Source organism: Cheilinus undulatus, linkage group 9 (genome assembly GCF_018320785.1).
Source record: "Cheilinus undulatus linkage group 9, ASM1832078v1, whole genome shotgun sequence".
Lineage (NCBI taxonomy): Eukaryota > Metazoa > Chordata > Actinopteri > Labriformes > Labridae > Cheilinus > Cheilinus undulatus.
In genome coordinates this window covers 18,205,157-18,230,686 of record NC_054873.1, presented here as the reverse complement: position 1 = coordinate 18,230,686, position 25,530 = coordinate 18,205,157, and the positions used below count along the sequence as shown (strand labels likewise).

Genomic DNA, 25,530 nt, shown 5'->3' with positions numbered 1-25,530 from the left:
CGTTTTTAGAGGGTATTAACATGTGGTTTCTAAAAGGCACTAGCGTTGTGGGGGGTGGTTTGGTGTAACATTAAAGATTGAAGAAGTTGGGGACAGTGCTAACACTTTTTTTTTTTTTTTAGCTCATTAGCCATGTAGTCCAGACTCCAGACATGTAGACCAACCTACTGAGATCTTCACTCTAGCTTATTTGTGTATTTGGACTTTTGTCAGACTTTTTTTTTAAAACCTAGAACTGTTTAAAGTATAAGGTTATTGTTCAGCTATCCAGCCTAACACACGTGTAAGCTCTAAGAAATCTGCACTATCCTTGAGTCTTTTGGTTTTAAGGGCAAATATACATCTCAAATTCACCCATTTGAGTATGTAAACTTCTGATGCCAGGTACAACATACTTTTTTAAAATTCAGCTTTATTCATAAACAAAGTTTGGCAGTTACATTCAATAAATAACCACCTTGCAAACATTGCAGACTAAGCAACATTTCATAAATAAAACAGAATAAAGGTCAGAGGTCTAATAGGGGGTTAAATTATGTATAGACGCATTTCAGAAGTAGTTGCGCGAACGGTGGCTTGCTTTAGCTTTAGTTGAGACATAGCTATGATAGTAAAATAAAGTATAAGCCAATGTAGCTATGTTAGCTGTATCTTTAGCCACGTAGATAATCTTCAGTAAAGTTAGCTATTGCTAATGTAAATAAGTTTGCAATATAGTTAAGTTAGCTTTGGCAAACACAACATAAGCTAAAGTAGCTTTGTTAGCTTTTGGTTTAGCTATATTTTGCATGAATAAAATATGGGTTATATGAGATTTGCAAAACTGTAAAAAGTGTAGTCTTCAGCTACATTACCTATGTAACTGGGCTTTTAAAAAGCATGTAAACACACTAGTCAATTTTAAATCATGCTGAATCGAGTTTCTAAAAGTTGGACTAACACACCTAGATAATGCAGTTAGAGATCAATTTCTTTTGGATATATACACCTCAATCAGACCAGCCTTGACAAGGTTTTCTGCACATGCAGCAGTCTCTGCTCTGGGCTTTGAGCCAGAAGATGAACAGCATAAATGCTAAGCATGGCAGGAGTTGTGTTATTGTTGGTCTTTGGATATCACCATAAACTAGAGGGTTACATGTATTGCATGTGGGAAAAAAAGTGTAGAGATGCATGAAATGTACAGGGCTGTAAAGTTGTTCACCATTCCACATGCAACTTACTTACATGCTAGCACGGTCAACTAGTAGATGGTCCATAGTAACTTAATGAAATAGGGCATATCTCCACCTAGCAAAGTAGCCGGACATGCTCCAGCCAATTAATCAATTTTCCCACTGTCCATTTATACTGGGACAAGGACATAAGTCCAGTTTAACTGCCTAGCAAATTGTCAGTTGTCAACTTTACTGTGCATGTAAACATAGTGAGTATTTAGATCCTGGAAGTTGAACAAAGTTGACATTATTTGATATAGAATATATATATTATAATTACAGTCAAATATAACCAAAGTATTGGTGGACAATATTCAGCTCAGGAATGTGGACGTTAACCTGCAAAGACGCTCAGAGGCCAGCAGTGTGAGCACCACTAACATTAGCCACATTCTGCAAACCAGCTTTACCATTACGGTGTGATGTTGTTTACCCCTGCAGTGTGAAGTTGCTTTACAGAATGTAGACTATTTACTTGACTAGTCGGCTAAACACAATTATATCTTGCATTTAATCGGATGGGAAATTATACGTTTCGGAAAATTTACACTAGCAGCACCTCATGTTCATCTGTTGTGAAAATGTGATACTGTATTATTACTGAGTGACTCAACCACCATAATTATCCTGCCATATCAAAATAATGGGGACTGGGTAGCTTATTGGGTCTGTCCTTGTGCTCCATGTACGGAGGCTTTTTGTCCTTGAAGCGGACAGCCTGGGTTCAAATGTGGCCTGTGTTCATTCCTCCTTCTTTCTCTCCCCAGTTACTGGCACATTGTACTGTACTACCTCTCTAATAAAGGCATAAAACTCCAAAACGGTTGTTTTTGAAAAAAGAAGTTCTTGATGTTTCGACACTTCTAAAGTGCTGTTGTTGTGGTCAATATTAGCATGTGAAAAACTACTATCTGGGATCGTCTAAGTCTTACCTTTATTTCACTTAATGAGTAATTACAATGTATTGTGCATCAATAAACTCTTCGGAAGTGCAAGTTATGTGTTAACATGTCATACACTCACAGCCAAGATAAACCTGACTCTTTCACTGATCTTCAAAGGGATGCTGTTGTATCAACGTTTTATATATAATCTGATTAATCCTTAAAGAATCTTAAAATCTGTCTCAGCATTTGGACACTCTACCTGACCAACGAGTTGTTCAACAACTCATCCTTTTGGAACCAGAGTTTTCATTTAGATTGCTACAAGCGAGCCAGAATTGCCAAATTGAACAGAAACAGACATTATTAACATAACTAAAGAGCAATATCATAGTCGTATCACCTGCCTTATCAGTATTGACGTTTGTTTTGAGGACTATTTCAAAGACGGACCAAGCATACATCAATAGAAGACAAAAACAGATAAAAGTTCTACAACAGATGATCTCTCTCGACATTATAGTGCTCGGGTACTTAAGAGAATTGAAAGGTTATTTACATTGCCATGAAAAGTATTTTCCCCCTTTCTGATAATGGATTTTTTTTTGCATATTTATCACACTTAAATGTTTCAGATCATCAAAACAATTTCAATATCTCACAAAGACAACCAAAGGAAATACAAAATGCAGTTTCAAAATCATATTTTTATTTATTAGGAGGGAAAAATCCAAACCTATCTGGCCCTATGTGAAATAGTAATTCCCCCCTTGTGCAATCACGAGTTAACTGTGATTAACCACAGTTCTTGGAAAATTGAGTTAAATTTCACTGGCCACACCCAGGCCTGATTACCACTAGATTTGCTGAATGAAGAAATCTTAACTTAAATAGAACCTGTCAAACAAAGTGAAGTAGGCTACAAGATCTCAAAAAGAAACACATCATGTCATGATCCAAAGAAATTAAAGAAGAAATGAGACACAAAGTGATTGAAATCTATCAGTCTGGAAAAGGTTACAAAGCCATTTCCAGGGCTTTGGGACTCCAGCAAACCATGGTCAGAGCCATTACCCACAAATGGAGAAAACTGGGAACAGTGGTGAACCTTCCCAGGAGTGGTTGGCCAACTAAAATTACTCAAAGAGTGCAACGACGACTCATCCAGGAGGTCACAAAAGAACCCAGAACGACATCCAAAGAACTGCAGGCCTCGATGGCCTAAGTTAAGGTCAGAGTTCATGACTCAACCATAAGAAAGACACTGGGCAAAAATGGCATCTATGGGAGAGTTCCTAGGCCTAAACCACTGCTGACAAAAAAAGAACACAAAGGCTCGTCTCACATTTGCTGAGAAACATCTTGATGATCCCCAAGACTTTTGGAGAAATAGTCGGTGAAGGTGTGCGGCCCATTACATCTGATGTAAAAATAACAGCATTTGATAAAAGAACATCATGCCAACAGTCAAACATGGTAGTGGCAGTGTGATGGTCTGGGGCTGCTTTGCTACTTCAGGACCTGGACCACTTGCTGTGATTGATGGAACAATGAATTCTGCTGTCTACCAGAAAATCCTGAAGGCCAACATCTGGCCATCCGTCTGTGCCCTCAAGCTTAAGCGCTCTTGGTTTATGCAGCAGGACAACGACCTGAAACATACCAGCAAGTCCACCTCTGAATGGCTCAGGAAAAAAAAAAACAAAAAAAAACAAAATAAAGGTTTTGGAGTGGCCAAGTCAAAGTCCAGACTTAAATCCAAGTTGAGATGCTGTGGTGTGACATTAAATGGGCCGTTCATGCCAGAAAACCCTCCAATATGGCTGAGTTAAAACAATTGTGTGAAGAAGAGTGGGCCAAAATTCCTCCACAGCGATGTGAAAGACTTATCATCAGTTATCACAAACGCTTTATTTCAGTTATTGCTGCCAAGGGTGGCACAACCATTCATTAGGTTCAGGGGGCAATTACTTATTCACACAGGGCCAGATAGGTTTTGATTTTTTTTCCCTTGATAATTAAAGTCATCATTTAGAAACAGCATTTTGTATTTACTTGGATTGTCTTTGTGAGATATTAAAATTGGTTTGATTATCCAAAACATTTAAGTGTGATAAAAATGCACAAAAAAGCAGGAATCAGAAAGGGGCAAATACTTTTTCATGGTATTGTAATATATTCTTCTCTGGCATTTGGGCCTATCTGTGACTCTTAACTTTCAGCTCATACATCTAAGTATGGTAAGACATGTCCACCACCAAGCATTAAATTTGATCTGGGTAACTCGGGGAGTTTTTGAGCCACCTGAGACTACTCCCAAGCATATTTAGCTACAGTGTGCATGTATCATAGGGTGGCCACTGGAATGTTAGGGGGATTCTTAATGCTTCAATTTTCAGCTACATCCCTTTGTTTAATAACAGTTGCTACCTACATGACTGGCAACATTTAGCTCTATGCCTTTCATAACTATATCTACTGAATAAAAACGGTGGTGGTTTAGCCTTTTTTGGCAAACATGTAACTTATAAATCAAAATCTACTGAAGAGCAGAATCGGTATAGCAAATTTAAGTACAAATGCATCTAAAAAAATAGAATATCATGAAAAGTTATTTTTTTTTCCTTTGATTTACATCAGAAAGTTACATTTCCATATATTATAGATTCCTCCCATATAAAGTGGAATATTTCAATACTTTAATTTTTGTTTTAATGTTGATTATTACAGCTTAAAGTGCACAAAAATAATAAATCTACTGTCTCAAAATATTAGAATAGAACAAAAAATCAGCTTAAAAAATAATATAATAACTTTCTATTAATATTCTATGTTACAGCCTGCTCTTTCAGCAATGAGCTTCTGTAGCTTACCCTCTTTGTGGAGGATGTCATTGTTTGTCTTCTGTACATTTGACAAGTCAGCAGTCTTCCCCATGATTGCAGTTGTGTGTACTTAGCTGGAGAAAGAATGAAGGCTCTGGAAAGGAATGTAGAAGCCCATTTCTGCCAAAGAAATTTTGACTTTTTATCTCATAATAAAGACTTTATATCTCATAATTTGACTTTTTATTTCATAATTTCAACATTGTTTCTCATTATTATGACTTCTTTTTCTCATAATTTTGACTTTTTACTCTCATAATTATGACTTGAGATTTTTAAAAATTGCCTGATTTCCACATTTTTCTTTTTTTTAAGTGGTAGAAATGGGCTTCCATAGAAAAGACTTAGAATATGATTTTTGTTTACATCACAGACAATGAAATATTCAACTCATAAGGCACATCACACCAAGAATTAGCATGTGCAACATTAGCTAAAATATAGCCAAAAGATGGGCTAGCTTGATTAAAAAACAACCTGGGATCCCATACAAAGCATCCTTACCTGCATATTTTAAAATATTATTGTACTATTTGTTATTAGTGATGATATTTGAGTGAAACTATTTTTCTTTCTACGAAATAGCTAGCTAACATGCACCAATAGCCTAACTTAAATGTACCAGTGAGTAGACAAAACCATATAATTGTATTTTTAAAAAATAACGTACCAAAAATCTCATTAAGTTTTCCTGCATATGGTTTCCACGTTTTCATAAATGAAAAATTTGTTTAACTTCTAAACTTTGAGGCTACAAAATTTTACGCCTTTGCGGGTCAGCTGACTACATTTCCCAGAATCCCCAGTCAATGTTTATGTAGACTGTCACTCTTGCTTTGCACTGGGGTACTTGCCCCCATTTCCATGCGTTGTTTATGTAGTAATGCAGCCCTGTCAGTGTCTTAACTTTTGCTTTAAACTGATAACCGTGTTTCGCTGAATCGACAGGAAAAACGGTAACATGAAATGGAGATCACTCGTGCCAGGCCGTCCTTGTACGGAGAGATCGGTAAGTAGCTTACGGTTGATGACCAACAGTAACCCATGACAATTGATTTTAATTGATCAAGCTTCCTAAATGAAAAGCGGGATTGAGGTTGGTGGTGTTGTTCCAAAGACTGGTCATCATTACCTTTAATTTCATGCCGAATAGCTGTCAAAGACGTAACGTTGTAGCTAGGTCAGATTTAGCTAGCTTGGTTTTTACAGGGGCTCAGGTTAGTGAAGGAGCATGATGGCAGCTTTAAGCTCGTTAGTAAAACCAGTACGCACTAAAGAGCGAGGAGTGCGATGGCGTCGAGAAACAAAAGCTTACCGGAAACAAAACTCTCTGTTATATTTGCGCGTAAAAGCGGCGTCTTAGACGTTTAGCTTTAAAATAAACAATTGTTACCATGGAGTAATCATATTTTGCATGGGTGGCATTACTGTGCCTGGCCAAAATGGTCTCTGAATTAGTAAGAAATGTGAAGCTTTATAACTTGAAGGTAAAGCTCTTAGTCATCAGAGAATCAACCACCCACATGAACACTTGTCTCATTTTAAATTAATATGTATACCATTATCGTATACTGTTCTTGTTAATGAAATAAGAGGGACATCCTTGTCCAGTCTTCTATTATTTGAAAAGCAGCATACACAACACGTAATTTATAACGTGATCATAAAAGTACCCCAACTTAAAAAATGTAGTATTTCAGATGGACGGTGCCTGGGAGATTGATCCGTCCAACACCTGCACACAGTCTAAATTGTAAATACTTCTTGGCAACATTTCTGAAAATAGTGAGCAGGAGGACTTTCAGTTTGTGACAAGATAAAAAAAAACATTATTAGGTATCCAGGACTTGTGTTCTTTGACCTTAATGGTATCAAAACAGGCATCAATATGATTTAATAGCAATTAGCATCATATCAGATTTTGACAATCTGGTACCATGACAACACTTTTTATGACTTCAAAATATTTGTGTGCCGTGGCCAAGCAGAATCATCATTGTCATTTGCCTTTATTCAAAAGAATTGAAATCCTGTATAGACACGGTACTAGTAACAACAGGTGTGATACCTACCAGACCACACAACACAGATATCGATACTTTGATTCCTTTTCCTCCCCTTTTTCCACTTAAAGTATTAATCTAGGCACTGTTTAGGCACTGACACCATTTAAAAATAACAATTTAGCACCCTGTATCATAGAAAACTGAAACGATGTCCATCCTCAGGATGAACAATGAATGAAGTTTGAATTTGGGGAGAAAGAGTGGGGAAAGGTATGCAAGAAAGAAGCCAGGCCCATGGCATTGGTAACCATAGACTTTACAAATGGGGCATGACCTAACTGCTTGGCGATCGACCCTCTTGTGATGTTGTTTAGTTGTTCTAGCTCATCCATAACTTAATAGGTTATTTCTTGACCCAATCTTCACCCTTCAACCTAGTTTCAGTCTAGTAGTTTTCCTGCTGACAAAGAACAAAAGACAGGAAATGCCTCCTCTGTTAGAGTAACAATATCTCAGTTATACATACCTGCTCAGAATAGGAAAAAAAAACTCACCCTCTAGTTTAGGTTTATTTTTCTAAAGTCAACACCAAGAACTTTTTTGTGATCTGACATTCTCTTGTTTTTGTTTCACATGTCTCCAGCCCATGGTCTTGGGTTCTGGACGGACCGATCAGCAGTGCATGAGGCTGCTGCGCAGGGCTGGGCTCTCCAGCTGCAGCAGTTAATCGAAGGAGGAGCAGCAGTCAACATCGTAGCAGTTGACTCTATCACCCCCCTGCATGAGGCGTGTATACAAGGACAGACCCAGTGTGTCAGACTGCTGCTGGATGCTGGTGCACAGGTGAGATGATGAGTGACATGTAACAAAGAAATGCTTCACAAGAAGCTGATGTGTTTCTTCTTCAGTGCAGTATTGGCTGATTGGTTTATATGTGTCATCCAGGTGGATGCCCGTAACATCGATGGCAGTACTCCTCTGTGTGATGCCTGTGCAGCAGGTAGCTTGGAGTGTGTAAAGCTGCTGTTGGAGTATGGTGCAACAGTTAATCCTCCTCTGTTTACCTTCTCACCACTTCATGAGGCCTGTATGGGAGGTGTGTCTTGTTCCAATGAATATTCATCACACAGGAATGTATTTTTAACCATGTACCAACCCATCAAGAGGTCTTAACTTCATCTGTCTAACCCTGATTTACACTCTTTGTTTTTGTTAATTGCTGCTTTAATAAAACTTAATAAATTATCAACCCAGGCCTTAAATTCCCCTAGCTCCGTTGTGTAATCACCAAATAAAGCTGGACATATTTTGTTCACGACTAATTTAATGTATTGGAAAACTTGAACTAACAGCAGCTCATTAAAAAAGACAGGTAGCAGTAAAACAGAGAACAAGTCTGTTCTGGCTTTGCTTATTTAGGCAGTGAAACACCCTTAGCTGATTGAAGTATTGATCTGAGATCAGAAATGTTTACTGAGAAGAAGTCTCAGAAATGAAACTGCAGCCAAAATCTATTTTCTGGCTGAGCCTCAGCTTTAGTGCTGTGTGCAAATCTGACTTCTGCCTCTGGGAGTTCATTTCCTGCTGCAGAGGATTTATTAAGGAAATAAAAAAGGACAAAATTAGAAACCTTTCCTTTTTTGTATTTAGCACCTATTCAGTGTTACACAGCAAAATACAGACTTTCCAGTACTCAAATCATATTCCTGAAACTCTGTGCTCCACTAGTATGTCCTGTTACATCACAAAATATATCAGGATACAAAATCTTGATAATCCTATGAGGCTGTTTAACCCAAACTTTGATGTTGTTCCAAGGAGACATACATTTTTCTCTTTTTTTTCCCTCACGATAGGTAATTCAGACTGTGTTCAGCTCATGATTGATCAAGGAGCTTTCATGGAGGCCCACGACTGTCACTACGGCACACCCCTTCATGTAGCGTGTGCGAGGCAACATTATGACTGCGCCAAAGTTCTCCTTAATGCAGGTGATTACAGTTTGGGCTTTTGTCCATGCACTTAAATATGGAGCTGACCCCTTTTTGCTGCTATAACAAGTTCCACTCTTCTTGGAAGAAATTTATGCCCATTCATTCTGTATTGATTCTGTTTTGCCGCATTGATCTCATCAAACCATTATGCACTGGGGCATTCTTGGAATAGAAATAGCCCTTCCCCAAACTGTTGCCACAAAGTTGGAAACATAGCCTTTGCTGAAGCATTGAGATTGCCCTTCATTGGAGAAAAAGGGCCTAGCCCAAATCCTGAAAAACAGCCCCATACCATTATACCTCATCCACCGATCATCAGTGGCACAATACAGCCAGACAGGTAACATTCTCCCACCATCCGCCTATCTGACTGCCAAAGAGAAACTCCACGTCACTCCACAGAACATGTTTCCACTGGTCCACAGTGTTGGCGTGCTTTGCACCACTCCATCCGACACTTGGCATTGGACTTGGTGATGTGAGGCTTGCATGCAGTTGCATGGAAAGTCATACCACGATGCTCCCACTACACTTTTTTTTTGTGCTTATAGCAATGCCAGTGGGGGTTCAGAACTCTTCAGCTATGGAATCAGCAGAGCTGTAGTGACTTTCCTGCACTTTGCTCCTTTGCAGTCATTGACCCCACTCTGGGATTTTATATGGTCTTCTGTTTCGTGGCTGAGTTGCTGTTGTTCCTAAACGCTTCCACTTTCTAATAATACCACTTACAGCTGACTGTAGAATATCCAACAGGGATGAGATTGCATGAACCGTCTTATTAAAAAGGTGGCATCCATCACAGTACCATAAATGTTGCAAATGTTTGCAAATAAAGACCGATGGCTAGGTGCTTGATTTTATGCACCTGTGGCAAGGGGTCTGATTGAAACACCCGAATTCAATAATCAACAGGTATGGCCAAATACTTTTGTCCAAATAGTGTATGTTAGCAAAGTCTACTGTCGTATCTGAAGTTACAAAATTGATATAGTGGACACATTTTTTGAAGGGAAAAAAGCAAAATGGTGAAATAATACTAAGAAAGTGAAATAACCCAGTCAGATTGTCGGTGCTCTGTTGTCTTAAAGTCAGCCAAAATAGTTTAATGCTGTAACTTCCAGGTGAATAATTAACATTAAAGTAACCAGCCTGCCATGACATTAGCTTATCTTCCTGATTTGCTGCAGACTATGATGACATTTTTGTACCTGCAGTATCTGCTAATAGATGTAGAAAGAAAAAATACTTTGTTTTATCTGTGCAGCACCGTATGCTGCCTCCCTTTTGATTAACAGAAATGGACTAGTTTTGTTGTTACACCAGTAATCCACTTGTTCATCATGCTGTTTTATGTTCAGGTCTGCTGCTAACAGTTTTCTTTCCTTGCCAAAGGGGCAAGCGTAAACGCTGCCAAGCTCCATGAGACGGCCCTCCATCATGCAGCCAAAACAAAGAATGTGGACTTGATTGAGCTTCTTGTGGAGTTTGGGGGGAGTGTGTATGCCAGGGACAACCTGAACAAAAAACCAATCCACTACACCTGCCAGGGCTCTCCCGCTTATCTCTGCCTGGAGTTCTACGAGAGTAAGTTGATTTATTTAAAGCATGCATCATTTAACTGGGCTTTGAAAAGATCATCATAAGTTTTTATTTGTTTTGCTTTCTCTTCCTCAGACACCCCACTCAGTCTGCAGCAGATCAGCAGGGTGGCTTTCAGAGTGTCCCTTGGATCAAGAGCACTTGATGTTATTTCTAAGCTGGACTTGCCCAATCGCATCTTAAGTTTTCTTTCGTACATACCACCTCCAGTTATTGAAATTTAATCCTGAAATTTAAGACTCTTCCTTGGAAGGTTAAAACTAGATGAGCATCTGCTATTTGTCTATCTGGAAAGTCCCATGACAGGACGCCAGATTTGGCAGACATGCAGCACTGATGCCAAACTAGTACAGTGCACACCACAGAAAAAACACCATCACTCCAATAATTACAAAGTTAACCAAAGCAAGTATAACAAGAGCAAAATAAGAAACCGATAACAAGCTGAAATTAGATCAGACAGTAACTTAAAAGCAATCAGCTGTAAAGCATGCATACACTGGTCTTGATCCTATTTCCCTTAGAAAGAGGTTTTTGGTAATCTTTTAACAAACAGTTGCCTCCACACATTCATTTTACAGAGCGTGGCAGAAGCTTTCCCTATGAGTCCTGTGAAATCAACAATATGTGACTTAGGTTTGACAGGATACTTTCATATTACTGGATTTTTGCTCAAATATGACTCTGCTAGTGTCTGCAGTCCATTATTTAAACTGTTTGCATGTGGAGTAAATGTATATGCATTCAGCTGTTGCCACAATGTCTTTAGTCCATGGTTAAATAGTTTCATTCAACAGGGTAATCTATTACATGTCAGCTGAGAAAACAATGGCAGTTGAAATGTTGCTTCTAGTCTGGCTTCTTGCTCGGTCACTCTTTCTGTTTATCTCCTCTGTGACTATAGACTCTGTATATAGGCGCCTGCCCTACCCACTGAGCACTCATCACTTACCTAAACTGTGCTGCCATGCTCTTGTTGGTTTGGTTTCTTTGTCTTCTTTATGTTGCAACAAAAACGTCTCCTCTTATTGGTCAGGACAGGTGATGATCAACCATGCTGGCTACATGGAGACCTTGTTTCAGGACTGCTGTAGCAAGACAAAATAACACCTTTATTCTTGGTTATGTTGCAAAGAACTGTGTTTGGAAATTATACTACCTTTTGTGTTTGTGTGAAGAAATCTGCTGTCCCAGCTTTGGCTTTCAGTTGCTGTAATGTTCAGTTGGAGTGGACCTCTGCTAACATTGGTTTGCTTATTTAAGTTTTCTCGCGCGGATGTAGTGGTTGACATTGAAATTGTAAGTTGGAATCTTATCTCTGAAATGTCAACCATATCCAAAGGACTGTAAAGATACAACTTGAAGTTATCTGACCTCAGCCAGGATTGATCAGCTCACCTTCCGCCTAAGTGGAGGTCAAATTTGCCAGATAAAGGAACCTTTAACAGTCCACATGTTAAAGGCATGTGCAACACAACAAATTGCTTTGAACCTATCTGGAGTTTTGTTCATTAAGAAATGTCAGTCAGTGTTGATAATTTAAAGTGGTACAGGTATGTTGTAAGGATTTATTTGTGGGCTTTTTATGCCTTCATTGTAAAGACAGGACCATGATAGAGTTGGAAAGTTGGGCGACAGTGGAGAATGACATGCTGGAAAGGAACCACAGGCTAGAATTGAAACCATGCCACCCTGAGGACAACAGCCTCTGATTATGGGGCACGTAGACGTAACCACAATGGCTTTCATTGTTCTTCCTTCCCAGTGCTCACTAAGACTAAGCCAAAATCTCAAGGCACACCATATTCATACCCATGCAGAAGAGCCTCTTTAATACCAGTGTTAAAGTGTCTTTAGTGGTTGTATATTTGTAGTAATGACTTATTGTACGAATTCCCTCGGCACACCATTTGGGAACCACTGAACCAGGCTACAGGTACCCGTAGTACTGCTTAATGAAGTTTACATGAACTGTCTTGCTTTAATGATCTGAATGTACAATGTGTGTAACACTTTGTAGAACCCAAAGGGACCATGAGATAGTCTGATTATCAGAACTTTATTTGTATGTTTTTGTATATATGCTGTTACTATTTATATTTCATGTAAATTTGTATATAATACAGATGGTTCTACCTCTATAAAACTAGTGTAAATAAAAAGACCACTACAGGACTGTTTCAAAACATCAGCTCAGTTTTGTCCTCTATGCTAACAGAGCTTCTTGTGGAGTTTAACTGATTTGTTTTTATGATTTTGATGAGGTTTTTATGACAACCAGTAAGAGAGAGAAGCGATATAAGAGCCGTTTGCAGCGCCAGTATAAAATAAAGAGAGCCACTCCTAAGAACAGAAAACAAATCCAATCATTTAGTACAAGGGCATGTCTGAACCCGAGCCTCCGCTGCAAACAGAGCAGGTCTGACAGGAATCAGGTGCAAAATATCTGTAATTTTTTTTAAATTTCTTGAACTAGAACTGCTTTAGACCAGCTGTGTTGTATGTACGTGTTATACTCAAGTGTTAAAAATAACATACAGAAACACCCCTCCCTTCCTTGACCTTCTCATTTTATATCACTTATAAAAATGAATCCCCTTTTGTTCCAAGATGTGCCTCCACCATCTTATAACACAACTAATAGTTAAGGGATGGAAAAAGAAATATGAGAGGTTTTCACATTTTCTGTTGCTTTTTAAAGTCTGGCCAGAACTACATGGCCACCACACATTGCCAGTTGCAGATAGCACATTTAAGTGTGTCTGACTCAAGCAGATTTTGTAGGAAGATGGTTTCAGCAACATTATTGGGAAGTTACTACAGCTTGAGCTATAAATACCACGTTAAACAGCTGACACATCTCAGCTCAACAATATTGATATGTTGTACAACGTAACTTTTGAAGGTTGTTAAAAGGGGGGCTTTGGTTGGAGCCAGACTGATCTTGCCCCAAATAAATCTGTATCATTTGACTTTCTGATAAGTAAGGTAAATGGTTTCAAAGCTGCAGGATGGATTAAATTCTAAAGAAACTTCCTCTTTTTTCAGTTTCTTTTTTTACTTCCTTATGAAACTCTGAAACCATTTTATTTCCTTTGGTTCCAAACTGGTCAAAGCTCTTTCTCTCCAGCTTAAACAGGCCTGATAAATTATAGACTCTAAACTTATGTACAGTGCTGATATGCTGCTTTTATGCACACTGAGCACTGATAAACATCAGCTTTTAAACACAGGCTAATAACAGATATTTTGGGTCTAGTTTCCTTTATGTGAATCATGATCATTAAACATGTCAATGCAAGGTTCAAGGTTTTTCATGCCAAAAATTACTTACAACAGCAACCAGAAGTACAAAATTGATAGATTATGCTTTATTAATCACAGTAAAGGGGTTTAAAAAAATCTATGTGCTAAACAAAACTAAGTCAGATCCTTTACTGAAAACTTACTGTCTATAGTTGCACCATTTTGAAGTAAAAAAATATATGCTTAATTACTTTCTTAATAGGTCCTGTGATGCATATTAAACTGATCATGAAACGAGCAGACATCAGTAATGATGCGTCACTATATCCTTCTAAAGCAGAGGTGTCCGAACTATGGCCCGGGGTCCAAACGTGGCCTGCAGCCCCTTTTTGATTGGCCAGCAGCAAATTCCAGAGATAAAATGAAATATGGCCCACATTAAAACATGAAGCTTCTGCTTAACTATATTGTACTTCTTGTTTTCAGAACAAAGATGTGCTACCTTGTTAAATCTGTAAACAAACATTTTGACAAGAAGATAATATCCTGATGGATTACCACAGCAAACAGCAGCACCAACAACTTTTCAGGGGCAGAGATAGTGGTAGCCAGGGCTAAACGGGGCTCCCTGAAATCCTGAAAAGGACTCTGTATTTGCCCTGTCAGCCATTAACTAGCCATTTATGCATACTCAATCACTAAACATATATCAACTTAAATTGGATTAGTCTTACTAACTTTAAAATCCTCATGGCAATGAATATGTAAGTGACCCCACCATCCTAATATATTTCTGTAGTTTGGACACCCCTGTTCTAAAGCAATCAAGATCACTAGAAAGATCTTGTTTGCCTATAAAAAGTATTCACCCTCTTAGATGTTTTACACTTTCATTGATTTTATAAATCAATTGTGGTCAATATAATTTGGCTTCTTTTAAACATAAAAATGCAACAAAAAACTTCTTTAATGTGAAAGTGAAAACAGATTTGTACAAAGTAATACCAATTAAATAAAAATATGTGATGTAAAATAAGTGAGTTTAAATATTTACCCCGTTCAATTCAGTTTTTAGAAGATTCACCTTTGGCTGCAATCACAGCACCGAGTCCGTGTGGATAGGTCTCAATCAGGCTTGCACATATGGACACTGCAATTTTACTCCATTCTTCTTTGCAAAACTGCTCAAGCTCTGCCAGGTTGCACAGGGATCAGGTATGAACAGGCCTTTTCAAGTCCAGCCACAAATTCTCTCTTGGGTTGAGGTCTGGGTTTTGACTTGGCCACTCCAGAACATTCATCTTGTTGTCTTTGGACCATTTTTGTGTAGCTTTCGCTGTAAGGTCCAGGTCATTGTCTTACTGGAAAATAAATCTTCTCCTAAGCCGTAGTTTTCTAGCAGACTGAATATAAGCATCCTGAACCTTCCAGACACAGGGTCCTTTATACCACAGTCACTTCAGACTCATTTACTACACTCAGCTGATCCCCATGTCACAAATTGTGGTATTACTAGCACTAAGTGGCTGGAGCTCTGTTGATCTAGATCACTTTAAAGGAGGTGAATATTTATACACTTACTTATTTTACCATTTATATCTTTAATTGAAACTACTTTATAGAAATCTGTTTTCACGATGAATTCAAATAGTTTTTTTGGTTGTTTATTTGTCAAAAAAGACAAATAATATTAACCATGATTAATTTATAAAATTAATAATAGGCTAAAACATCCGAGGGGTTGAATACTTTTTATAGGCACCGGACTATTTACTCTTCTCATGGCTCAGGTGTTACAGTGCTTGAGATTAAAAGTTAGTTGAAAATTAAGGCATTTAGAATAAGTGAAGAATGTCTCAGTCACTGCACAATCAATGTTTTTTTGTTTTCTGAAGTCAAAACTACATTTGGAAGTTAAAAGTGGAGCAGATTTTGGCTCTCAGCAGATGTATGGCTCATAAATGTTGCAACAGACAGATCAGTCAGCAGTAAAAGGAAGCGACGGGTCAGAGTACAACCTATCGAACGTTGTGTAATCAAACATTCAAAGTCAAGACTGTTGACAGTGTAGCATATACAAACTTTGTGTTTTATTTTTTCTTCAATGGACAACTTTTCATTGAATAAATCTGGACTTATCCATATATTCCAGATAAATATTTTCATCTCAAGATATCCATGGTTGTTTTGCTGTGTAATTTTACATCAAATTAGAAGTTCTCCAGTCATTTCTGGTACAAACAACTGAGTTAATGATGAGTCCTCTGCTTCATGCTCTCTTATCTTGATCCAGATAACACAACTGCACACATCTGGACTACAAATATGAATGTACTGATTTTTTTTAAAAAACTATAAAAGTTTTAAAAGGGTGACCACTGGACTAATAAAAAAAAATAAAGTTTTTTTGAAACTTAGGTAGACACATAAAAACCCTAATTCCACACACATTAATGTGGTGTAAACAGGCATTTCAGTCACATTTTCACGTTACTTTTTTGTAAACTAATTACACTTTTTAAAAGACTACAATCTGATGGACATTTGGACGGAAATGATTGATAATGCTTTTTCAGTGCAGCTACAAAGACAAAAACACAAAAATAGTGGTTGGTTGAATGAAAATTCACCATCAGACACGTTAACAACCAGGAAGTGTCTGAGATTAAGCCTTTGTTCCTGTTCAACTTCTACACGCCAGTCTCCTTCCTCTTTAGTGAGCCTTGAAACTTCTGCTCCAGTCTGGTTTTGGAGAGCGTCTGAGGCCTCAGTTTAGGGCCTGTGACAGGTGGACAGTTCTCATCTATCTCTTTGTCACAGACGGGGGTCGAGATAGTGGAGGAGCGACGTTTACCCCGGACATTTTCTCCCTGCTCATCTCTGGGTGGAGCCTTTTGCTGCTGGGCCATGGCAGTGCGTAGGCAGTTGAGCCACTGCTGCTTGTGGTAGATGTCGTTTACATGCAGGGTGTGAGACTGTGCGTGGGATGGATCCAGAGAGCGGACACGAAACATGTTCTTGGCTATAAAGGAGAAAATTACAGTTAATTGGGCTCTTTAGACTCATGTAAACAAAATGTCATTTAACCACTTCAAACAAAAATGTGCGCCTGCAATCAGAATTTCAAACCCTGATTATACCAGGAACTTGCCCTACACAACCTGAAATAGCATACATATGTAACAGTGGACCAGATCACTGTTTATTGGGCTCCTGTGTAATGAAGATTTACCATCCTAGTTGTCATTTTTACACTGTATTGTGCAAGTTATGAAAACAATGTCAGCAGAACCTTGTACACCTTAAATTATTCCCAAAGATTTGTTGAAAGCAAGAAAAATTAAAACAAAGTCAATTATAGGTCCAATCTTAAATCATAATTATTACTCGGGAACATTTAGGAAAGGTTAAACAACTGATGAATAAAATACAACATGTCCTTCACCCTTACACTGAGTGAGTAACTTCTGATTCATGTCCTTGTGGATTATTTTTCAGTATAAACTTCTCTTTAATATGTTGTTACCCAACTCAGATACGAAGAGAAATCTTCCCAAGTCAGATGTGGCATTTTAAAATCATCTGAGCAGTTGAAAATCAATAAAATATTTTTTTAGTTATAAGAAAGACATCCAGTTAAAGTTAAAATCTGCTACGCTTATATCAAAATTTGCAACCCTACTTTTTTAAAATTTAAACAAACAACAAGAGGAAAATGTACAAGAAAAAATGCCACAGTAAAACTGAGCCACTGCAGACGCTTTACCAGCAGGTGGAGTACAATCTACCTTTCTCTCCATTGGTGAAAGCCCCTCTAAAGGATCCTCCCATGCGGATCTCTCCATCCTGCAGGTCTTCCAGAGCCAAGTCTCGCACTGGGATGGGCTGTCGATACACCTGGAAGCAGCTCCTGTCATTGCGTGTAACCAGCCGGGTCAAAACCAGGAGCTCAGAGAACAGAAACACATGCAGCCTCTAAAAAAGGAACCAACACATTATTTTAACCCAAGACTGTAACATCTATGTGGAAGGTAACAAGCAAAGGGTAAATCTTATTTTCTTACCAAGCCACTCTTGTTTCGAAGCTCTCCGTGACACAGCAGTATCTTACAGCTGTCTATGAGAGGGTCCCGCTGCTTTTCAAACAGATACTCCAGTTTGTCGATGTAATACTGGCACTCAGACTCCCCTTTCCTGATGTTGATGTCAGAAAGAATCTCCTGGATGATGATGATCTGGATAAATAAAGATCTATTAGTCAGCTGTGTGGTAAAAAGCTAGACTAAATAATTTATGTGATAAAGTCCAAGTCATTTACTAAATTTAGAGCTCCTGTAAGGAGTTTTAACTGGTTATCTAACAGACTGAAACTAATACTGATGCCCCTGTTGGACTCTTAAAAGTAAGCAAGACTATCAGTAGAAGAATTTGTTGGAAAATGCAGTAAAATTCAGTATATAGCAGTTTGGCTTCAGTCTGTTTTAAAAAAATCTCCCACAATACGCTGTTTCTGTGTAGCTTTATCACTCTTTTGGTACCATCAGTTTTTGTTGTATGGAGTTTGCACATCTAGTAGCTGCAATACGGAAGTTAAGCTCTAAGCCTCCAGTGATTGTTGTGAGACAGATTTGCAGTCTGTGTGTCTCTTTGCCCGTCTCCATCAGTCACTTGTTGTCCTTACTGGGGATTGTTTAAAGTCACACCAGTTCTCAGTAAGAGTTATTTTCTTTACAGACTACTTCCTGTTTTCTTTAAATGCACAATTCCAACCTAAAGAGGAAGAAAAGTGGTTCAAAACCGAGTCGGTGTCATAAGCATACAAGCATATTCAGAGCAGTGAAGCAGCCATTTGCAGTACATGGTGAATGGGGTTAACGTTTAACTGCATTAGGTTGAAAAGATACAATGCACTGCTTTTTTCACAGGGGGCGCCAAAATCAACACCAACCAAAAGGCACCAACACAGTCTGACTGCAGCCTGTTAATTTCTGATGGCCACACTCATGAGTGGCCTGAGACGCCGTGTATCTCACAACAGAAATACACACTAAAACTTTTAGAATAAAACTAGATTTAACGTCTGTTAATGGTTAGAGTAAGGGTTACTGTAAGGGTTAGGAAACCAAAAGTTAAAAACTATTCTTTCAAAGCCTATTACAAAACGTTTAATAAAATCAAGTAAACCGTTGGTTTACAGAAAAAAGCTTGTCCTCCATTAAAACATTCCAACGCAGCTAGCCAAGTTTACATAGCTCCGTTTTCTGCGTAAGCTATATAGCGAACAAAGCTAAGGCTAAGATCCCAAAGCAGCTACATTGATTATGTAAGCTACGCATCTAAGTTGCAAACATAGCTTTAGCTACATTTGCAAAAGCTTACATTGCTAAAGCTAACTTCACTACATTGACTTATGTCATAACCTTAATTATGTAGCTAGCAGAGCAATGTTAGTTTAGCAAAAGCTAAAGCAGGCCACTGTAGGTGTAACTACCTCTAGAACGCATCTATGCATAATTTAATCCTGTATTAGACTTCAGACCTTTCTTTCCGTTTTATTTATGTTTTTTTTTTTCAGTCTGTAATGTTTGTAATGTGGGTATTTTACGGATATAACTTCCAAAACTGGAAAATCGTTGTACCGGCAAACTCCGGCATTTCCTTTCTGAAGTATATGGCGTCTCAAACGATACAAAATGTATGGAAATGTATCATTTGACAGTGTTATTTACAACCAGATTACAGCTTGTTAGCAAGGCCAAAAGGAGATGGGTCACATTAACTCACTTAAAGGAGGCCAAACTCATCTCCCATAGCAGGCATGCTCCCATCAATAAATCAATCCCTTACTATACGTGTATGTACTGCATTGTATGCACTGTAAGTATACTGGGACAATGACAGTAGTTCAGTTATAGTTCAAGCTAAAACTGTAGCTTGACTTATCAGTGCATGTAAACCTACAGTGGCTATAAAAGGCATTTACCCCACTGGAAGTTTTACCCTTTCATTGATTTTATAAATCGATCAGGGTCAATATAATTTGGCTTTTTTTTTTAAAACAACAACAACAAAAAAGATTTTAAAAACTCTTCAACGTCAAAGTGCAAACAGATTCCTTCAAAGTAAAATGAATTACATAAAAAACGTAATGTAAACTAAGTGACTGCATAAATACTCACTTTCTTCAAGTCAGTAATTAGTAGATTCACCTGTGTGGATAGGTCTCAATCAGGTTTGCACATCTGGACACTGCAATTTTACTCCATTCTTCTTTGCTAAATTGCTCAAGCTCTGTCAGGTTGCAGAGGGATTGGGCATGAACAGCCCTTCTCAAGTCCAGCCACAAATTCTCTATTGGGTTGAGGTCCGGGCTTTGACTCTACCACTCCAAAACATTCACCTTGTTGTCTTTAAACCATTTCTGTGCATGTTTCACTGTATGCTTCAGGTCATTGTCTTGCTGGACAATAAATCTCCCAAACCATAGTTCTCTAGCACACTGAATAAGATTGTCCTCCAGGATTTTCCTATATTTTGCCAGATTCATTTTATCCTCTACATTTACAAGCTTTCCAGGGCTGTCTGTTGAGCAGAATCCCCACAGCATGATGCTGTCACCATCATGCTTTACATTGGGGACTGTATGTTTGTGAGGATGTGCAATGTTTAGTGTCTGCCAAACATAGCATCTTGTCTGATGACCAACATCTTTTTTGTTTCCATCCCCTGACTTGTGCTCTTCAATTACCTTTTCTCTGAGGTGCTTGAAGTGTTCTTTTGTCTTCATGGTGTAATGGTAGCTAAGAATACTGATTAACCAGTGACTGGATCTTCCAGACACAGGTGTCTTTATACTACTACTACTTCTATCACTTGAGACACATTCACTGCACTCAGGCGATCCTGATTACTAGCGTCAATCAGCTGGACCTCTGTTAAATTAGGTCAGTCAGGGGGTGAATATTTATGCAGTCACTTATTTTAAACTGCATGTTTTTGTTTAATTGACACTACTTTGTAGAAATCTGTTTTCACTTTGACACTGAGGATTTTTTTTGTCATTGTTTAGTCAAAAAACCCAAATTATATTGACCTTATGGCCAGTCTTGTTATAATTTAAAACTTATAAAATTGGTAAAGGGTAAATTATCCAAGGGGGTGAATACTTTTACAGGCACTGACTGTGATTGCACAATGTTATGTGGATAACATACAGCTCTCTCCAGACTGGCTACATCTGGGTGATCTGGAGGTGTGTGTCTGAGGATCTCCCGCAGCAGCAGAGGGTATTTCACCAGCCGTGATCGTGGGATGTCCAGGAAGCTCCAGAGGTCCAGCTTCCTGCTGAAAGGAGACTCCAGACAGCGCTGCAGGTAATCCTGCACCAGCTTGTCCTGCTTTTTCTGGTCCAGCAGGGCTTTGGCAGCAAGCTGGTTGCTGCAGTAATCTTTGTAAGCATTTAGACCTGGCAGCTGAAAAGAAACAATTGAAGTTGCACTCTTTTATTGCATTCATTGTTGAGGAGATAATGAGGAAAAGTCAAAAACAAATGAAATACATACCCAGTCTATGACTATCTGTCCAATTTCAGCTACTGTTCCATCAGGGCCAGTTTCCTCTGTCAGTTTCATCAATAAGTCTGCAAATGAAGGCACACCAATGTATGAAAACACTCATTAGAAATACATTAGAAACTTCAGTCAGTTCAGGAATAGTTTGGACTAGAGTCATTAGGATAGCAGAATTTTAAACTTTGATATGATACAAGTTAATTCGGATGATATTGATACCTGTTTTGTTATCACTCCAAAAAGAGGGCATATGCAACCAAACTTCAGTAATCTCTTGTTTGCAAACTTCTGCACAGTCTCAATTACATGCATATATATTGTGCAATTCAAAAAGTTATCTGTTTTGCTTGCAACAGCTTTTTTGTTAAAATATGACTTAAGATTTGTACTTTTTAAGAGCTCCAGTTCTTGTTGGTACAGTCCATCAGTAAAATAACAGACACTGCATTATTTCAAAACATGGTATCAAAAAGTATAAAATGTTAAACATTTTCACAACCTTAGTTAGAAGAAACCCACCCTCATGTAAAGGGATGTATGCATCTAAGTCTCCGAATATGTGAGCTAGTTCCCCCTCAGTCATGATGGAGAGCTTCAGCATCGGATCATGGTAAGCCTGGTCATAATAATAAAAAAAAAAACACAAAACAGCACTGTGAGTACATAAAGGTCTTATTCCATAAACACTTTAATTTGTATGTTAGATTTAAAATAAAAAAAGATAAAAGTTTGTACCTTTCGAGCAAGTTGGAGATCCTCGATGAGATCCTGCTCTCCCCTGTAAAGCTCATAAATCGCCTGGAGAAGAATCACAAAGACCGGACGTGAGTTTCTTCTTATTCTACCTTTACTAAGATCTATACTTAAAATAGAGTCAAACCTCTTGTCTCTTGATCTCTTTAGTGGAGAATGTGCTCTTCTGATGGACATCCAGCGTCTCTGACCAAAGTGTACTGTTTCTGCGTTTTGTGGGAGTGGGACCTGCTGCCTTGCTGCTTGTTTTCAGGGACGTCCCTGGTGACTTGGTGTCACTACGTAAAGACATGGACTAGGGAAACACAAATATTCAGACAGTCAGACACAGAGTATTCTTGATTTCATTTAAACACTGGTAAATTTGTACAGTATAGGGCACTGGAGTATCATATCTACCTGGATGGTTTGACCAAAGCGGCGCACTGCTCCATTCTTGGACGGAGAAATTAAGTTGACTAAAGATGAAACTTTAGCAAGGGGTCGCACACGCTTGTTACTAGGTTCCTGGAAATTAAGGAAATAGATCTTCAGCTTAACTCTATTGTAAAACAAAGCACCACAAAGTGGGTTAGTCTGAAAAGTAAGCACTAAGAGTTCAATAGATCTGCAGTAGTGGTGATGCTCACCTTTAGGTCAAAGCTGGACAGACTTACGGTGTCATCATCTTTCTCTTTACGCTTTCTCTTCTGCAAGAACACAATAATATGGAGTGGTTACTTTGCAAAACTTCTCAAATAACGGTCATGATTAAAAGCCCAAAATACTCAAAGCTACATGGATCCTATGTGATGGTGATACATGCACAGAAAGTTAGGAAAAAACACCCACATGCATGGCTAAAAATTGACTCACTAGACTGAAGTCCCAAGGAGTCCCAGGAGTAAGAAAGGTGAAGGAGCCACCTCTCTGCAATGGAGGTCTGCAGGAAATAAGACAAATAAGCAAAGATTTGACATAAACAAGCAACTCTTTATCTATTTGACTGTAGCATGAAGGGAAGAAATACTCCACTGTATGTGTCTTCTAGGGGTAGACGAAACAAAGTCAGTCAAGTCTACTTAAATGGGACTGAACTCCAGCAACCCCAAATCCTTGCCCTAGGTTATTTCTTGTTCGTGACAGTTTCATCAAATGATTCCAGGAAAGACAGTGATAGAGAATACTCGTTTTTATTATCTTATCTTGTGAACTATTATGCAGTTTGGGTTCTGGTCAAGGATATCTTTCAATAAGGTGAATGCCATGCATGACAGCTTGAGTGTTAGCATTTAAAACCATACAAGGAGTCTAGCTGCTCACTGCAGCAGGAAAAAAGTCAGCCATAGTGACAGAACAACGCCACAGCAGAGAGAAACAAAGTCTCCTTCTTAGGGAATAACTCCCTGTAGGTGCTGACTAGGCCAAGGTCAGCTGAGTGCATCGCTACACAACTTATTTCTTGTTCCCCTGTTCTAAAATCAAGTAGAAAATAACAGAATTATGCATATAGGTCATGGCAAAGATATTTGGATGTAGTTTGTGGCTGAAAAAGGCAGGAGAGCATGCAATCAGAGACAATGATAACATTTTCTAAAGGTTAACGGATTCCTATATTATTCTAGCACTTTGTTATCACAAGTTCTGCAATCTAGGCACACAGCAGCTGAAGCTAACATAAACAATGGGTATTTTCTCAACTCTAGCTGCAGATAATAATCAAGTCAGCATTTTTCAAAGTCTGAAAAAGCAAATACAGGCATACAGAGTTAACAATGCGAACACACCTTGCTTACAAAACTGGCTAACGTTCAAAGAATTGAGGTATATCTTATATATATATATATATATATATATACCCTTTAGATTTCAAATCTGTATGGCAACTAATAAACCAACACTTGTTGTCTTTATTTAGAAAAAAACAAAACAAAACAAAAAAAAACACGGATAATACCTTACAAATGAGCTTTCAATATTTGCAGCTAAAAAGACAGACCTTAAATATTATTTTTTTTTTGTTTAGTCTATTTTAGTTTTACCTTGTTGATTTTAACTGAAGTGCAAGATATCTTTACATCCTTAACAGTACCACTGATTTAAAGGCTTTGATGATTAGCCAGTAACTCAAGTAAAAAATAAAAATAAAAAAATATAAATATAAAACTGTTATGTGACAGGTGTCTGCTTGAATTGTAAATCCATTGTTGAGTTTTTGCCCATTGTAAACAGAGCAGTATGAAAGCATATTGCAATGTTATGATGACATGTACATTTTTCTCCACTTTTAAAAAATATTATTTGACAAAAATTACTCCAGACTCATTTCATGCTTTGCATTTAAGTATTGTTTAAATGAAACACATCTCTGATTCGGTCTCCCTTGATGATACCAGCATGCACTTACATGTATATGTCGGCATTGCAATTTCCCTGGCACAGAAACCAGCACTACAGGAAACAATCGTGGTCACATCGAAATTATGGCGTCCGAGTTGCACTTGAACGCATCCTTTACCATTTACCCGTCACCGTTTACAAACACAGTAACGTTAGCTCGACATATGCTTTTATATTCTTAGACTTTTTAAAGAGATTCCAGTAGATTAAATCAACATGTTGTATTATTTCATTTCCAAGTTATGTACTCACTTCTTAGAGTTGTTTCTCCTCAGTGTTTGTGGAGAAAGCTCTGCAGCGCTGATGACACTGGTAGTCGACGTCCTAGATGACATCCTACGCAGTTTCGGCTTTTTATTTACACTTACTTCTTCATTTTCCTCCATTTTGCATTAGGTTTCGTTTTCAAATATCCTGTGCAAGTCCCTACGCTAAGATTAAACGGATGAAAACGAAGTTTTACGTTCAAATACTGACCCGATATGTACAAAGAAAGGGGACGATCGATGACAACAGACACACACCACGACGGAAGTTTGAATACGGCGGATTCTTGGAAAAGAACCAATCAGGAGAGGGCTCGGGGCTCCGCTGCTAGGATACAACATGGTGGGAGGAGCCAAAGGGTCTCGAATGTCGCTCAGATAAGAGATATTTACGCCAGCAAAGCCACATGTTTTGTCGTTCATAGAGATAATAAGAAATAAATGCAATAATTATGATCAGAAAATCTTAAACACAATGTTTTCAGGTATAACGACTTTTCGTTTCATGTTTTTGTTTTGTTTTGTTGGTGTTTATTTGAGAAAAGAATTTGACATTTAATTTATGGTACTTTAAACCTGACTCAGATTATTAAAAAAATGTTCATGGACAAAGAAACAGTGAAATGTCTGCTTTTTACAACTTGAATGATAACAAACACGTTTTATATTTTACAAAAATAGAGAATATGCAGTTGCACTTTACAGAGCTTCAAACAGACACATACATCCA

At 38.2% G+C, this 25,530-nt stretch overlaps 2 protein-coding genes across 2 annotated transcripts; one reads left to right on the top strand and one right to left on the bottom strand.

The window, feature by feature from the left end:
- The first annotated feature begins 5,518 nt into the window (after positions 1–5,518).
- On the top strand, positions 5,519–13,070 carry LOC121515468 (ankyrin repeat and SOCS box protein 13-like). Its single transcript, XM_041796258.1, has 6 exons — positions 5,519–5,995; positions 7,636–7,835; positions 7,938–8,088; positions 8,849–8,983; positions 10,379–10,570; positions 10,661–13,070. Exons 1-6 carry the CDS (start codon positions 5,953–5,955, stop codon positions 10,807–10,809), a joined length of 870 nt encoding a protein of 289 aa, XP_041652192.1. The 5' UTR covers positions 5,519–5,952; the 3' UTR covers positions 10,810–13,070.
- Positions 13,071–15,906: 2,836 nt separating this feature from the next.
- LOC121514566 (neuroepithelial cell-transforming gene 1 protein-like) lies at positions 15,907–25,084 on the bottom strand. Its single transcript, XM_041794717.1, has 12 exons — positions 24,787–25,084; positions 23,011–23,077; positions 22,785–22,844; positions 22,555–22,662; positions 22,283–22,450; positions 22,138–22,200; positions 21,922–22,018; positions 21,394–21,470; positions 21,046–21,303; positions 17,896–18,066; positions 17,620–17,806; positions 15,907–16,853 (listed from the first exon to the last, which is right to left on the bottom strand). Exons 1-12 carry the CDS (start codon positions 24,918–24,920, stop codon positions 16,522–16,524), a joined length of 1,722 nt encoding a protein of 573 aa, XP_041650651.1. The 5' UTR covers positions 24,921–25,084; the 3' UTR covers positions 15,907–16,521.
- Between the last annotated feature and the right edge of the window lie 446 nt (positions 25,085–25,530).